Genomic DNA, 17,346 nt, shown 5'->3' with positions numbered 1-17,346 from the left:
TACCATAGGGGGGAGGAGGTATTAAAGGACAGGTAAGTCAATCATGTGTTTACCATAGGGGGAGGAGGTAATAAAGGACAGGTAAGTCCCCAATCATCGTGTTACCATAGGGGAGGAGGTAATTAAAGGACAGGTAAGTCAATCATGTGTTACCATAGGGGGAATAAAGGAGGTATTTTAAAGGGACAGGTAAGTCAATCCCATGTGTTACCATAGGGGGAGCGAGGTATTAAAGGACAGGTAAGTCAATCATGTGTTTACCATAGGGGGAGGAGGTATTAAAGGACGAGGGAAAGTCCATCATGTATGTTGACCATAGTGGGAGGAGGTATTAAAGGAGGACAGGTAAGTCAATCATGTGTTACCATAGGGGGAGGAGGGTATTAAAGGACAGGTAAGATCCATCATGTGTTACCCATAGGTGAGTAGTAATCCCATAGGGGGAGGAGGATTAAAAGGACAGGTAAGTCCAATGTGTTACATAGGGGGAGGAGGTATTAAGGACAGGTAAGTCCATCGTTGTTACATTAGGGGGAGGAGTTATTAAAGGACAGGTAAGTCAATCATGTGTTACCATTAGGGGAGGAGTAATAAAGGAGGTATTAAATAGGTTTACATAGGTAAGTCAATCATGTGTTACCATAGGGGGGAGGAGGTATTAAAGGACAGGTAAGTCAATCATGTGTTACCATAGGGGGAGGAGGTATTAAAGGACAGGTAAGTCCATCCATCATGTGTTACCTAGGGGGAGGAGGTATTAAAGGACAGGTAAGTCAAATCATGTGTTACCATTAGGGGGAGGAGGTATTAAAGGACAGGTAAGTCAATCATGGTGTTGTTACCATGTGGGGGGAGGAGGTAATAAAGGACAGGTAAGTCAATCATGTGTTACCATAGGGGGAGGAGGTATTAAAGGACAGGTAAGTCAATCATGTTTTTCCATTGGGGGAGGAGGTATTAAAGGACAGGGTAAGGGGGGGGGGGGGGGGATCAATCATGTGTTACCATAGGGGAGAGGACAGAAAATAATAAAGGACAGGTAAGTCATCATGTGTTACCATAGGGGGAGGAGGTATTAAAGGACAGGTAAGTCAATCATGTGTTACCATTGGGGGAGGAGGTAATAAAGGACAGGTAAGTCAATCATGTGTTACCATAGGGGGAGGAGGTAATAAAGGACAGGTAAGTCAATCATGTTTTACCATAGGGGGAGGAGGTATTAAAGGACAGGTAAGTCAATCATGTGTTTACCATTGGGGGGAGGAGGTATTAAAGGACAGGTAAGTCCAAAATCATGTGTTACCCATAGGGGGAGGAGGTATTAAAGGACAGGTAAGTCAATCATGTGTTACCATTGGGGGAGGAGGTATTAAAGGACAGGTAAGTCAATCATGTGTTACCATAGGGGGAGGAGGTAATTAAAGGAAGCAGGTAAGGTTCAATCATGTTTTACCAATTGGGGGAGGAGGTAATAAAGGACAGGTAAGTCCATCATGTGTTACCATAGGGGGAGGAAAGTATTAAAGGACAGGTAAGTCAATCATGTGTTACCATTGGGGAGGGAATAAAGGACAGGTAAGTATTAAAAGGACAGGTAAGTCAATCATGTGTTACCATTGAGGGAGGAGGTATTAAAGGACAGGTAAGTCCATCATGTGTTACCATAGGGGAGGGGAGGTCAGGTTTACCATTGGAGGAGTAGGTTATTAAAGGACAGGTAAGTCAATCATGTGTTACCATAGGGGGAGGAGGTATTAAAGGACAGGTAAGTCAATCATGTGTTACCATAGGGGGAGGAGGTATTAAAGGACAGGTAAGTCAATCATGTGTTACCATAGGGGGAGGAGGTATTAAAGGACAGGTAAGTCAATCATGTGTTACCATAGGGGGAGGAGGTATTAAAGGACAGGTAAGTCAATCATGTGTTACCATAGGGGGAGGAGGTATTAAAGGACAGGTAAGTCAATCATGTGTTACCATAGGGGGAGGAGGTATTAAACAGGTAAGTCAATCATGTGTTACCATAGGGGGATGGGAGGCTGTTAGTAAGGGGCTATCATACAGTATGGACTCACTAGTAATAGATTGATGGGCTTCCATTTTGTATTAAAAAAGAAAAGTCAGTCTTCATGCAGTTACTAATACTTTTGGGGGTCATATTTAGAAAGGCCAGGTGAGTCGAGAGGTGGAGTTGGAGGAAGGGGATGGAGATAAAAAGGGACACAAAAATGACAGGAAAGTCCTGGGTTATTGTATAGCTCTTTAAATTTTCGATTAACCGATCCCTATTTACGCAATGTTAGCACTTTTGCCTAACACAGTGAAATTCAAAATATTTTGCTGGCGTTTTGAATTGACAGATTTCAAAATCAGTAAAACATGAATATAGGGAAAATAACCCTAGTTGAATGTATATGCTTATACAATACCATTTTGAGACTTAATAATTATATATTGTTTATAATTCAATATAGTTCCCTAAAGGGTTTCATAATTACAAAAGAATTGAAAAATTATCTGAATTATTTTTATAGAGCCCTGCTTATATTAGTCAAAGAACTATGTATAAGTACTGTATTTGACCCAATAAGCATCCCTTATTCTTTTTTAGCCTTCAATGTCACTTTCTTCAAATTAAATGCAGACTGAAAATACAAAAATGTGTTGATTTCCTTACTGATTTCTTTTGCAAATTGATTTATGGCTTACTTTGTAGAATAGTTTTATGAATGTCTAGTTCAAATTTGTTTCTATTAAGTGCTCACTTATTTGCTTCAATTTTTGAAGCACCCTAGGCGCTTATTGGGCAGAATACGGTATGTCTAAATAATATGTTTGTTCTATGATGTTTCAGAATTGAGCGATTAGCACAAGACATTGTACGAGACTTTTCATCAGAAGGAATGGTGGCGCTGTGTGTGTTAAAAGGGGGTTACAAATTCTTCACAGATTTATTAGACAGGATAAAACAGATGAATAGCCATATGGAAAAACCGCTTCCTTTGGCTGTGGACTTTATACGTCTTAGAAGCTACGTGGTATGTGTGTTATTATGAAAAAAGGCATGTGGAGTTTATTCATTGCATTTCAAGCTTTATCACGATTATTTTCACTTCTTGATAAATGAAATTAGCATTTCTTTACTGAATATATACACATTATGACAATAGAAAATTCAAGTAAGTGTAGTTAAGAATTCTTTTAATCATTGGATTTTACAATTTAGTAAAAGGTTGACAAATTTTGATATGATTATAAATGTATTTGTAGAATAAGCATCATTAGCATAAAGATATTCTGCTATGATGTGATAAGATAATTGCATCAATTTTAAATTAAAATGAAATCTTTAGTATGTACTCAAATTTTGTATCACTTTCACAGCTTCACATTTGCTATTATAGAAAGTGCTTTAGCTTTCTTATCTTTATTTTAAGCATTGAATTGTACATAAAGACTGTATTTAATCGAAATTTTCCAGGATGACCAATCTAGCGGCAAAATAGAAGTGATTGGAGGTGATAGTTTAGAAAATCTCAAGGGCAAGGTAAATGAATTCAGCTAAAAACATCACATATCATCATTCCATTATTTTGACTTCAAAATACATCAAGAATCAAGCATACGATGTTAAATAATCATACATAAATAGTTTCCTTTTTCTTTCAAAAGTTATAATTTGTTAATTAAAAAAAAAATGAGAAATTACCAAATTAATGGTAATTAAGTAATCTAAAGAATAGAGATAGCTACTGAGATTTACTATATAAATGTCAGTAAGGGAGATAACTCGAGATAAGAGTAGATAACTCCCAAGACATATAGAAAAGTACCAAATTAATGGTAAGTACTATGTAAGCCATCTAAAGAATAGAGATGACAATTGAAACTTGGCTGATACTCTAGTAGCAGTAAGGGAGATAACTCGATACAAGGGTAGATAACTCTTAAGACATTAAATACATACTAATGTGATAAAAGAACAAGAATTCAACATCAGGTAACAGTATAAACTAAAAGAAGATAATTATGTTTCGTGTATCTTATAGAATGTCTATTATTCATGTCATAAAAGGAAACTACAAATTGAACATTTTCTAATTTTAAGCTTAGCATTTTAAATGATATACAATAGAGTTAAAACTGACAAAACATCTTAAGCAATATCCTGTAGATGTGTGAAGTCATAAATGTTCAATGCTTTACAATTTTCAAATCTGTCTGTTTATATTTCCAGAATGTGCTAATTGTAGAAGACATTGTAGACACTGGTAGGACAATGGAACGACTTCTTGAACATCTAAAACAGTTTGAATGTAAAATGGTGAAAGTTGCAAGGTGAGGTTTTTGAACACTTTAAAAGGTATTAAATTATATATCAAAGATATTTAATAATGTATGTATCCTGTTCAGATGACCCAGTATGTTTTGTTTTGTGATAGCAATATTCTGCTTCTTCTACCTTTTCTCTAAATTAATAAAAATGATGAATGCACACTGTAGATTATCAGTTTGATGTATTGATGAGTGAGTTCTTACTTTAAGTCTTTATTTGTCGATTTCAGTTTATGTGTGAAGAGAACGGTGAGAAGATCGGCCATTTTGGGGTATAGACCTGACTGTAAGTAGAAATGTAGGAAGTTTGTGGGATTAAACATTTAAACAAATGATAGGGAATAGGCTGAAAATGGAGATTTTTTTTCGTGAACTGCCAGCTAATGAATAGCCTAATAGCCCTGGAAATGTTGACTTTCGTTCTGCCAGCTAGTGAATAGCCTAATTATACTGGAAATGTTGACTTTCTTTCTGCTAGCTAGTGAATAATCTAATTAATAATGGGAATTTTGACATTCATTCTGCCAGCTAGTGAATAGCCTAATACCTAATACCTTCTCAAAACCGATCACCTCTAGAAACCGAACATGCATGTCATGTACGGAATGAATTCCTCTTTATTAATAGTATATAAATCTTCCCAAAACCGATCCCTCCCAATTCCGAATACCGGACCGATTTGAGATCGGAATAGTCAAATGTAACTAAAAATACACTTCTGAAAACTGGCCTTACCTGAGCGACACCGATAGATTGCATTGAGGTCTGATCAACCAACCGTGAAATACACACGTACCTGTACCATAGTTGTTGCATGCCATGTCCTTGGGCATGTAAACAGATGTCAAGGCTATAGGTACACGGTAATTATACCCGAGATGGTGGTGTAATTATTTAATCATGCCTATTGTTTAGATATCTAACGAAGGTCTACCATGTGCACGCGGTTTGTTTACTGTAGGAAAACAAGCAGAGCTAGTAATAAAGAGAAAGTTTCGTATTCAAATCACACGGGTTTTTTTATTGACATATGTAGTTGTCGGATAACGTAAATTATCTGTATGAAGAAGCCGAAGCCATGTATTGTTTTAGAAAATGACTATGTCATATAATGACCGGCATCGACTGATCATCGTGTAATTAGACCATTAAATTTGATTCTTGACGTAACCGGAAGCGATCGGTCATATGTAGGTTGCAGACGAGAACATCCCCAAGAACATTCACGCAAACTAACTAACTAAACTACGTTTATAAGCGGTAACAAAGTCAAGTTTCCTGTAATCCATTCCTTTTAAACGTATGATTCTCTCTTTTGTGATAACATTCACATTAACAATCAATATCGGTCGGGTTTTAACAAACACTAGGCATACGTGCGGTGCACTAATGTAAAAAAAACGACTTCCGATCGATTAAATCCGCGTGATGATCGGTATTCGGTTCACTTCTCCAAACCGAACCCTCTCTAAACCGCCAGCTATGAATAGCCTAATGTAATATTTGAAAATGTTGACTTTCATTCTGCCAGCTAGTGAATAGCCTAATAATACTGGAAATGTTGACTTTCTTTCTGCAGCTAGTGAATAGCCTAATCTAGCTAGTGAATACTAATAATACTGGAAATTTTGACTTTCATTCTGCCAGCTAGTGAATAGCCTAATAATACTGGAAATGTTGACTTTCATTCTGCCAGCTAGTGAATAATCTAATTATACTGGGAATTTTGACATTCATTCTGCCAGCTAGTGAATAGCCTAATAATACTGGAAAAGTTGACTTTCGTTCTGCCAGCTAGTGAATAGCCTAATTATACTGGAAATGTTGACTTTCTTTCTGCTAGCTAGTGAATAATCTAATTATACTGGAAATTTTGACATTCATTCTGCCAGCTAGTGAATAGCCTAATAATACTGGAAATGTTGACTTTTTTTCTGCTAGCTAGTGAATAATCTAATTAGACTGGGAATTTTGACATTCATTCTGCCAGCTAATGAATAGCCAAATAATACTGGAAATGTTGACATTTATTCTGCCAGCTATAATGACATCTTATGCCACTTTGGTCTTACCTCTATGACTCAATCCAAGAAAAATCTCCTTTGTGATTTAATTTAAGTGACTTTGAAATAAAATTGATCAATAAAACAATTTACTTTTGGTAAAATTGACTATTAAATGAAGCTTACAGATTGTTTCAGAAATATAAACTTGTTTCTACAAAAGGGATTCTATTCACTATAATTGTGCCACTTGGCTTCCAAATACCTGCATCCTCTTTAACATTACATGTATTAATGATGATACTTTTGAGATGTTGAAATTGATGGAGTTTACAGAACACTGTAAGAAGTAAATTGAAATTTGAGCATATGGAACCATGGTTTTGGTGAAATTGAGAATGCAATTAATTTTGGTGTAGAGTGTTTCTTGTTTTGTATTGTGATGAACTGTCAGCATGAAGCAATCAAATTTGATCTATTTGTTTTGTGGGAAAGGTTTTTTCGAGTTGTGTCCCCCTGTCCACCTTTACTTGCACAAATTGTTTGTTTGTTTGTTTGTTTGATCAATTAACGACCTATTAACAGCCAAGGTCATGTAAGGACATTCGACCATGTATGCGGTGCACAACGTGTATGTAGTGTGAGGTGCTTGTTTTGGGAGACTGCGGTATATTGGTGTTGTGTCTTCTTGTATAGTGGAACTCTTGCCCTTTTTATAGTGCTATATCATTGAAGCATGTTGCCAAAGACACGTACAGAGCAACACACCCCACCCGGTCACATTATACTGACAACACACCCCACCAGGTCACATTATGCTGACAACTCACCCCACCAGGTCACATTATGCTGACAACTCACCCCACCAGGTCACATTATGCTGACAACATACCCCACCAGGTCACATTATACTGACAACTGCACAGTTTATAATGGCTGTCACAGGTGATATTTTTTTCCTAGAGTACCCAAATATATTTATCTTTTATTGCTGTGTGAGACTACCTGCAGATTACAAGAGTTTTGATTCACAACGCAGTCATGATTATTCATCAGGGTGAAGTTCTCTTCTATTAACAATATTGTATCCATTTTTAATCATCAATTTGTGTAATATTTGTGAACTTTTTGTATAATCATAAGCTAATATAACATAACAGAGCTAACCAGCCTGTCATCCGTCGCACATATGAGTTGTTCTCCAGCACATGCACAACAGGAGGTACAAAAGAGTGACGTCTTCATAATAGGGACAGTCTCTCTTGTTATCATGACTTCAGTGAAACATATATAAGTTCTCCTGATCGAAATAAAAAATGGTAGGTTTTGTTGCTTATTAAATGAAAACATGTTCTGAACAGATGGAGTTTCATCCTTTGTGAGTGAAAACAGAACAAATGAGTGAGATTTTGTACTTCCTTATTTTGAGTTTTACGTATATATACAGACATATATAATTAAGGCAGGTACCTAGGTACACATTTTCAGGGCCAGACTACATCCCTTATTAGCCAACCTGTGCCCGGATACTTGTAACAGACCTACAATTTGCTTTTCAACAGGTCTATTAGTGTCAAAAACAGGTCACTGTGACCTACATTTTGACTTTTCTCTTTATTTAATCTACTAATAATAAAGGCATGCATAAATCGAATTCTACGAGCTTGTTCCTGAATGTGACAATATATCAGAGGAGCAAATCATCTCGAGACTGCATGAATAAGGAAATGTTCAGATAATCAGATAACGTTGATGTATACATCCATTGTATCCCAGATTTATTATGTAACCGTTAATCAATAATAGATTCACCTCGCTATTTTTGGATGCGTTTCATTGAGGCATGCTTTCAATGAATCAATATAGGAAAATTAATTACACTAACGTGGGTGTCGGGATTTATGTCAGAAACTGCACGTACACAATATATATCTCTAACACTATATATATAGATCAATAATGATAATCAACCCCTACAACTATATGTTGGTGTCAAAATAGATAATTATCTCAATGTACTGATATCCGTATGTATTGGTAGTTATAGTATATATATATAATATATGCATATTAATTAATGTTCTGTATATATATATATATAATATTATATTGTAATTAGAACAGGCAATATTAATCAATACCGTAAATTAATTGCAATATTTTGGCGTGGGGAAATTTTGACGTTTTTGTACCAAAAATACTGTAACAGTCAGTATGTACTGCACCAATCTTTGGATGATACAAATATTCTATGTTTCCCTGCTGATTCTACACCAGAACCATCTGCACCAATATCTGATAGCATGGCGACTTGTCATCAGATTTTATATTTGCATGTATATGGTTACATTGATTGATATTAGGTAATAATGCTGTGATATTATATACTAGCTCTAGCAATGATGTCTGATTAAAAATCTATGTCATTTAGGTAGATACACATTTTTGATACTGTATTTGCTCCGATAAGCGCTCAAAAAGTACCCAGTGCACTTGCAAAAATGAAGAAGAAAAAATAAGGAGGTGCTTGAAAAAATGAAATTTGGACCAACCTTTCATAAAATTATGACACAAAGTAAGGCATTAATACCTTATAGGATGTAGCTCGATGGTTCTTTTCCATAATTATATTGCATAGCTTTAGAACTACATATTTATATCATTATGGGCTGATTTATCCAAGGTTGTCCATAAATATTGTACGTAATTAAGCAACAAAATCAATAACATGTATACCATTTATTTATGGGACAGCTTTAGAAGTATAGACTTAGATAGATATAGAGTTCATTGAGAATTCATGGTTATAATATCTTAAAATACAAGGTTAATTTTTTGCGAGACTTAGGAAAGCCGAGATGACGAGGCTGTGCTGAGTCATTTCGGTTTTCCGTATCAAGCACCAAAATAAACCTTGTATTGCAACATACAAACCGTGCATTCTGTTTATCCTGCAACTTTTATGACATTCAAAACGAAAGTAAATTGCCGGTTATTTACTTGGTTTTGCTCGAAGCAAGACGCTTCTTTGATGCGGAGGAAAAGATTCATTCACTAAACCAAATGAGAGTGTACTCCTTTTTACTTCAGAGGGAAATATATAAGCGCATTAGCAAACAGTACCAATTAGTAATTCTATTCAGTGTGTAATATCACTAAAGCAATAGGAAAATACTTAAAAAAAACAATAATTACCCATCACATAATTATTTTACTATATACTGTTGCCATGAGCCAAGAAAAAGACGGCGCCGCCATGGGAGATTTTCGATATAGTAAAAATACGTCACTCTGGTGAATGTGACGTCACCTTTTTAGTGGGCCTGGATGACGTTTCATTCACCAGATAATTAAAGTTTTCGGTCAAGTTAGAAAAAGTTCTGTCATATGTGGAACAAATTCACTCGATGGTATTGACAGATAAAGCATTTGGTATTGACGGATAAAGCCAAGTTTATACGGCAGTAGTTATCGGTTAGTATATATGTGGAACAGTTGCAGGATAAATATTTATATTGGACCATATTTGAGGTATTCACTCTCAATTCTGTATGAGGACAATTAATACACAATACATCTAGTGGCTATCTGTTAATTGATTGTACATTGTTTAAAATGCCTCTTGTTGCATTACAGACACAGGCTTTGAGATTCCCGACGAGTTTATAGTCGGATACGCAATAGACTACAACGAATATTTCCGGGATCTCAATGTGAGTACCGTAGATATGACAACAGACTGTATCTAAATAGGTTGGCGTTTGCTCTACTTTTCAGATACAGCATTTGAACTTCCTGATGAGTTCATTGTAGGCTATGCATTGGACTACAATGAAATGTACCGCGACCTGAACGTGAGTAGTGGAATGAACAGGCAGTTTGATAACAACAAGATAGATGTCATACTTAATCACTGCATTTCACCTAATAAGCACACCTATATAATTCTGAAGTCAAAGCCTAATTATGTGCAGGAAAAGTGGATGTTTAAAACTATCGGAACAGTTACATTGACTTGTTTTGCCTTTTATATTTACTCTTCTGCAAAAGTGATTTCTAATTTTTCAACAAAAGAAACTCTAATCTACTATTTCCCCTCATGCAGTAGATTGTATTATTTTGCATAGAAATTTTCCTCTGTAAATGCGTTCTTGTAAACACATTGTGTACTTATTAACTTAAATACATGTGTGCTCATTAGGTTGACTACAGTGCTATCACAGAATCTTTAAGCTTCTCTTTAAAACTACCGTTGATATATCCAATGCCAAGGGAGATAATCACATCTTGCTTTTGAATTATTATAATATGAGGCCTATAGTATTTGCTATACTATACATGTTATTTTGCTGATGGTATATTTTGCAATATTTTTATGGTTATACTGTTGGAGAACAAATCTACGATTTTACACAATCTGACAATGAGAAAATATGTGTGTGTGTATATGAATTGCTCTGAAAATTAAGCTGTTTGTTTAGCAACATTTTCTTGATATTTTCATTATTTTGGAAATTTTTATTGCAAATTTGTTTTTATCATCATACAGATGTAATTTACAGGTAATTGTAGAGATTATCTGAAATTTTATAATTAAAAGAAATTAAAACCTGATGTATATTTTGAGATTTCTAGATAAGTTTGATCATTAAGACCTCAATGTATAAAATCCTTACATCTGTCGCATTAATCCTCGAGGATATATTAATTGACAGTTTGGAGAAGTTCTAAAGTAATTCTGTGATAAAAAGTATGATATTTGTAACTTGTTTTGGTTTAAAATGTTAAAATATGCGAGTGCAGCTAATAAGAGGTAATGTATAAAAAAAATTATTTGTTCTTATTAGCTAAGAAAAAATCATCAAATCATTTGGACATGGGGATACGGTCATTGGTCTGGTCATTGTTTACTGCTGTATAATTGTAGCTGAAATCTTCCCCTCATCAATGCCTTTATTTTTGCCTTTTTCAGCTCAATCATCTCGCATTGTGTTAACAAATAAAACAAAAATTCATGCTTAAGACAACATATGCATACATGTATCACTCAAATCTGATTTGGTATGGGCTATACATATTCACACCAACATTCAATAAAAATCTTTATCAGTGTTCAAATAATGAACATTCGATCATGTAGAACCTATACAATATTGTTTACTGTGATTAGAAAAAAGGTTTTGAGTACCTACATAATCATTGCCCTTGGTGTGAGATGCTATAAAGTATCTCTTAAGTTCTCTCTCTGTTGTTGAACTTTAGTACTACACACTATACATTTATCATAATAATTTAAAATTAACTCCCTTTGTTTTTGCCTCTGATTTCCTCCCTTCAGTGTTGAATTACTTATTCATTCTAAAAAAGCTCTTTCTGTTGGTGTAAATGTGTAGTTTACTCTTATGTGTAATGATGATGTACATTCCCGCTTCGTGGTTTCATTTTATTTCAAATCATTCTGCTTTCAATCCTGCTTATGCCCTCCTAATTGAAAAAACCCATAGTATATTTTTCTCTTTCTTTATTGGTATCAATGGTGAATGTTCGAGTCTGTGTTATTGGGATTTTTTACTTTCAATTCTTTGAACCTTCAGGAATTCACTATATGCATTGTAGTTTGATAATCAATTATATATAGTGCTTAATAGTTATCTTTAACTAAAATATAATTGAAATAATTATAAAAGATCATTTCTTCAAGAATATCATTTTACTACGATTACGATTCATCTTCTCAAATGCCAATGCTGAATTCATCAATCATTTTATAAAGAAAATCATTTTAACTTTCATGATTCTTACTAATGCTATAAGAATTCATAATACAGTTTAGTACTTTTTTGGGGTTCCTACTCAAAAACTTTACCTCTTTGATTTATCTCAAATGAAAACAAAATCTTATGAATTATTTAACTTTTAAGATATTTCATTGTTAGACACCTTAATATTAAACAATTTTTTGTAACTTGTTTCATTTCTGCTTTATAGATAAATATTTAACTGTTTGATTGCAAGCTAACTAATCTTTTCACACCTGAATACATGTATATAAAGCTCTGGTTCATCACCACATATTGCTTGAATATAATTGCCATATATATATAATGATATTGTGTCACAAGTTAATGTATTTGCAGCAAAAATGCATGAGAGCCACTGCTTAAATACATATTCTATGTCAATATTATGTACATGTATGTTGATGTTCACCATTAAGTACTAAAATTATCTGCTTATATTATTAACTCATAATTTCTTTTGAAACGACCTCCAATACATTGTATACACAATATAAACTTGCAACAGGTAAGTACAAATGGAGTTTTGATTGAAATGATTTAAATTTAAATTTAATGATAATTGAAAAACAGAAAATCATGCCTGCATGTATAATAACTGTTTGATGATATAAGTTCCCTTTTAGTTGGACAAAGATGAACTTCATACACACATTCCTTAGTAAAATGGTTTCTTAGGAATTGCTAATTTCAATTCAAAAGGTCAAAGATCACTATCATTGAATAGAAGACATATTTTCTAGGGATAATTCATTTGAACTTGCATTTAAAACACTTTACATTTAACAGTATGTAGTTGCCATTGAATTACTCATTTAAATCACATGCTTTACCTTGTTTTGCAATATGGATAACATGTTTAATGGTTTTCCCTCATAAAGTATGAATAACATTTAAAAAGAAAACACAAAAAATAATACAAAGTACCGTGGACGAAAACATTATAGTCATTAAAGAAACCTTTCCCTCTAATTGTCCTTAATACAGGGATTTCGAGATCCCAAAACAATGTGGGTAAAGTACAATTAACCATTGATTTGCCCCACCTTCTGGTGATTATAACATTATGAAACTCACGTCAAATGACATCCTCAATACTCCAGGGGTTCTGATCACTTACGATCTCTACACCCGTGGACTATATCATAGTAAAACTGGAGGCAACAGAACAGAACAGGTAATTTAGTCGTTTGATGTACATCAAAAGAGCCGTATAACGGTACACTGTGGTTGACTATGTGGCTTTGATGTTAGGCGTCACCCTCTCTGTAGTCTTCAAAGGAAATTTTTGCTGGCCTGTGATTGGTCAAATGTTTTCCGCTGAGCTGCCTTGAATTTCACTGTGAGATAGTCTAGGGGTGTAGAGATCGTAAGTGATCAGAACCCCTGGAGTATCGAGGATGGTCTAATGATGTCGTCACAATCACTGGATGGTGGGCCTAATCGACAGTAAATTGTACTTTACCCACGTCGTTTTGTTAGCGACCTCGAAACACAAGTATTGCTTACATTTTATGATAATTTGAAACAGGCTTTTGCTTATTGTTTATGTTTCTTGTAAAAATGTTTATTATTAACTTCCTGTTTCATCTTTTACTCTTTTAATCATTATCATTGATCATGCTTATGGTGTATAATCAATTACTATGAACTAATGAAGTTTTCTTTTTGTTATTTTTTGTGAAGTTTTGAGTGTTGGTTAGACTAGCTGTGTTTATCAATACAGTTTGAATTCTCTGATTGTCTGCCAGCTCTCAGTAAAATTGTTAATTACCCTTCGTTTCTATTTGGGTGTTGCTCTTAAATTGGTAGCATAAACTGGATACCTCACTTGGGAACAATTGTTTTTCGTTGGGCAAGATTCATTGAATGAATTGCTTCCCATACTAGGATCACATTTCTTTATCATTTGGTTATATTGATTTCCTTGGATGGTAATGAATCTAATGATTTCCTTTAGAAAACGTTGATCATTTCTTTTATTTATTACTTTTCATCTATTACCTTGCTTTTCCATTAGTAACATTCATTTGCTTTTCATCTGGAAATTTTAATCTAACACTCATTCATTCTGTCAGCGTCAGTATCAACAGATTGAGACAAAGGGGAGTAACTCTGATGGATATGGATAGTAGATATACTGGTATTGGGAACATTGCTTTCCAATGGGTATCATTGATTTTCATCTTGGAACATTGCCTTTCATTTGAAGTCATTGACATTATAAGTAGCTTAAGCATTTATTGATTGTTGAAATTGTTTTCATTTATTGAAGTTTTGTGTTTTCCATTTACGATGGACTGTTGACCAGAAACCTTTCTTTTCTAGTGGTTGCTATTTTTAGTAAACAGACAATTAATTACTATGTAACATTTAATTTGTCTCTTTGAATTATCAGATTGCAGTCTTATCCAACATGTTAATGTTTGTTCATCAGATATCGTTTTCTTGTTCAATGATTAACCTTTTTGATGTTGTACAGTTAATAAACGAATGTGTGATCAATTTAGTTTTATGTACAAAAATCTTAATGACCTAATTATAATTAAATTATTTGCCATACTTAACACCCCTCACCTAATATAAGTGCCCCTCCTTCTGTTGAGAGTTACATAAAAGCACCCCATCCCATGGATTTTACGATGTTTTGCAATTGTGTAATAATAATAACATATCCTAATACGACGTAAGATGCATCTCAAAGAAAAGTGTTTACTTTGACAGATAAATGTGCTATGCCCAGTACCGATAGAATTAAAATATTGCTGACCTTTTCAGAGGTTTTTCGTTCATGATTTGTATCGATGTAAGTGCCCCTCTTTGTTAAAAATTTTTAAGTACCCTGGGCGCTCATTACAGCAAATACGTTAATTAAATGTGTTTGTGTAATGTTGATGGTTTACATGACTAGCTTGGTACAAGCACCACAGAAGACTACAAAACCTTCCTAATGACCTAGGTTAACGATATATTTCTAGATAAAATTTTCAGCTATCTCATGATGTTTAAAAAACTAAATCTTTGGATATATATTGAAGTATACTCTATGGCTTCTTGTGAACAGGAGTTCTTTAATCTTGTCACAAATAGTTTCAAAAAGTTATTTAAATCATTGAATACTAATAATACTGGGTAATCATAAAATTCTTAGTTGAATTAATTTTTTTCCAGAACTGAACAATTAAAGAAATAAAAGTTGCTGCAATGCACATTTAGTCAATTATTTTTCTAGCAATTCACCTGTAGATCTATATATATGTATATGCAATCTTTATTTTTTCTCTCTTTACAGCATGTATGCGTTGTGAATGAAGTAGGAAAGAAAAAGTATGCGTCCCAAAAGTGATGGCAGCTAGAAATAGGAAAAGAATGCATGTTTGAATTGCAGTTGGATCTTCTGAGTGTATACCTTCAGCACAATGTGACAGACCAAATCCTCAGGAGAAATGTCAGTGTTCAAGCTCTCACGCCAAAACTGCCAACAACAACGGGGGTCATTTGGACTCCACAAGGAACTGTTGTAACATAGTCAACCAATCATATCAACTTACACTGTACCCAGTACCTTGTTCAAAGTTTACAAAGAAGATTTGTGTTTCTTTTTGATAGTCAACCAAAGAAAAAGTGCTAATGACGTTGATTACCTGCAAACATTAAGGTGACTTTGAAGTACTCTTCAATATTGAAGATCCATCCAGTGATATGAAAATTGAATTAGAAGTTATTGATCATGAAACCCACACATTCACATTGACCTTGTGGAACTGTTTGTTTGTAAAGTGAAGTTAATGATATCGAGTATTACATGATGTACTTGGTATCTTAGTGGTAAATAATTGTATTTGACAAAGAATGTTATGATTTATATTGATATCATATTAAATCTATCTTTAAAGATGCTCCACCGCTGACAAATGGTACTTGTTCACTATAAAAAACAGGAGCAGAGGATTTAGTATTTTTCTTCAGTTACAAAAGTTACTAACTTTACACCATTACCACCATTGAAAAGTTTGAGCTTCTAATTTTACTTCAAGTTAAAAATATGAAAAATAATTAATTGCATCCCGAAAAAAATCTGTGACACTTTATCCTATATGGAATGAAGTACTGATTGCGCATGCACCAAAGGTGAAATAAATTATTTTATTCTATTTTTTGTGTTAATTAGACGTATATATATATATACACGATTAAACACCAATTAATTGTTCAATTGATTGATATCATTTATGCTCTGTCGGCGGTGGAGCATCTTTAAGATAATTATTATGTACTTAAAATCACATAAGGAATTGAAGATCCGATGATCTTGCAACACATATTTCATTAATTGAGTATAGTTAAATTTTTAATTATATAGTACAACTTAAAGATTTAATTGCAGAAATTAAAATGCATTAAAATGTACATATATAATTTTAAGAAAGTTCGTGGACATTTGAAATATATTAAGATCTAGTAACCTTGTGTTTATAACTAAACAGTCAATCAAATTATACATTTTGTACATGTTCCTGTAGTCCCAAGCTATTTTCAAATGCCTTTTGTTTATTTGAGACAGGGAACATCCTTAGTTATTTGTAACTAAAACAACTAACAATTCTTTTAGGTGTCCTAAAACATAATATGGAGTGTGCCAAATATTATCTTTTAGTTAATACATTGCACTTCTTTTTAAATCTCAAAATTAAGACAAATCAGTAATTTGGTCACTTGTCATGAGATGAAAATAACTTATTGCTTTTGTCTTAAAAAATGTTGTGCATAGGAAACAATTTGTATTTTAAACGTCTGTTTATAATAACCACAAGGCTATGGAACTTAATACATGTATATCGCTAAAAAAAAAGGATGCAAAGTTAGCAGAGGTTGTTCAAGTGAAGATTGCAAGAGCTATAATCTGTAAACAACTTCTTCTCAACAACCAATAGTCCCAGGCATCAGACATCCACATGTGTCTTAAAGATCTTGATTGTTGTAAAGGAAAAGCAGTTTTCACTTGGTACAAGATGGTTAATGCAGACATTGGCTGACTCAAAGCGATTGATTTTGTACGGTGAAAAGGGATGTTTTCAATTTATCATTGCATTTAGAACCCTAGTGATGTATATATATGATCATGAATTTCCATTGGCCTCCTGTGCAACTTGAAATGAGTCTTGCCATGCAGGCTTACGTGTACTAAATCAGAGCTTTTTAATAATTAA

At 33.8% G+C, this 17,346-nt stretch overlaps 1 protein-coding gene across 2 annotated transcripts; it reads left to right on the top strand.

The window, feature by feature from the left end:
- Window positions 1–2,857: 2,857 nt before the first annotated feature.
- On the top strand, window positions 2,858–17,116 carry LOC138314282 (hypoxanthine-guanine phosphoribosyltransferase-like). Of its 2 annotated transcripts, none has more exons than XM_069254539.1 (6): window positions 2,858–3,038; window positions 3,482–3,547; window positions 4,238–4,338; window positions 4,566–4,621; window positions 10,116–10,192; window positions 15,429–17,116. In XM_069254539.1, exons 1-6 carry the CDS (start codon window positions 2,904–2,906, stop codon window positions 15,480–15,482), a joined length of 489 nt encoding a protein of 162 aa, XP_069110640.1. In that variant the 5' UTR covers window positions 2,858–2,903; the 3' UTR covers window positions 15,483–17,116. The 2 variants fall into 2 exon arrangements, with proteins under 2 accessions (XP_069110640.1, XP_069110639.1); XM_069254538.1 differs by lacking the exon at window positions 10,116–10,192 and adding an exon at window positions 9,975–10,051.
- Window positions 17,117–17,346: the final 230 nt, after the last annotated feature.

Source organism: Argopecten irradians, chromosome 2 (assembly GCF_041381155.1).
Source record: "Argopecten irradians isolate NY chromosome 2, Ai_NY, whole genome shotgun sequence".
Lineage (NCBI taxonomy): Eukaryota > Metazoa > Mollusca > Bivalvia > Pectinida > Pectinidae > Argopecten > Argopecten irradians.
The sequence above is the reverse complement of the archived record's forward strand: the minus strand, read 5'-3'. Positions and strand labels throughout refer to the sequence as shown.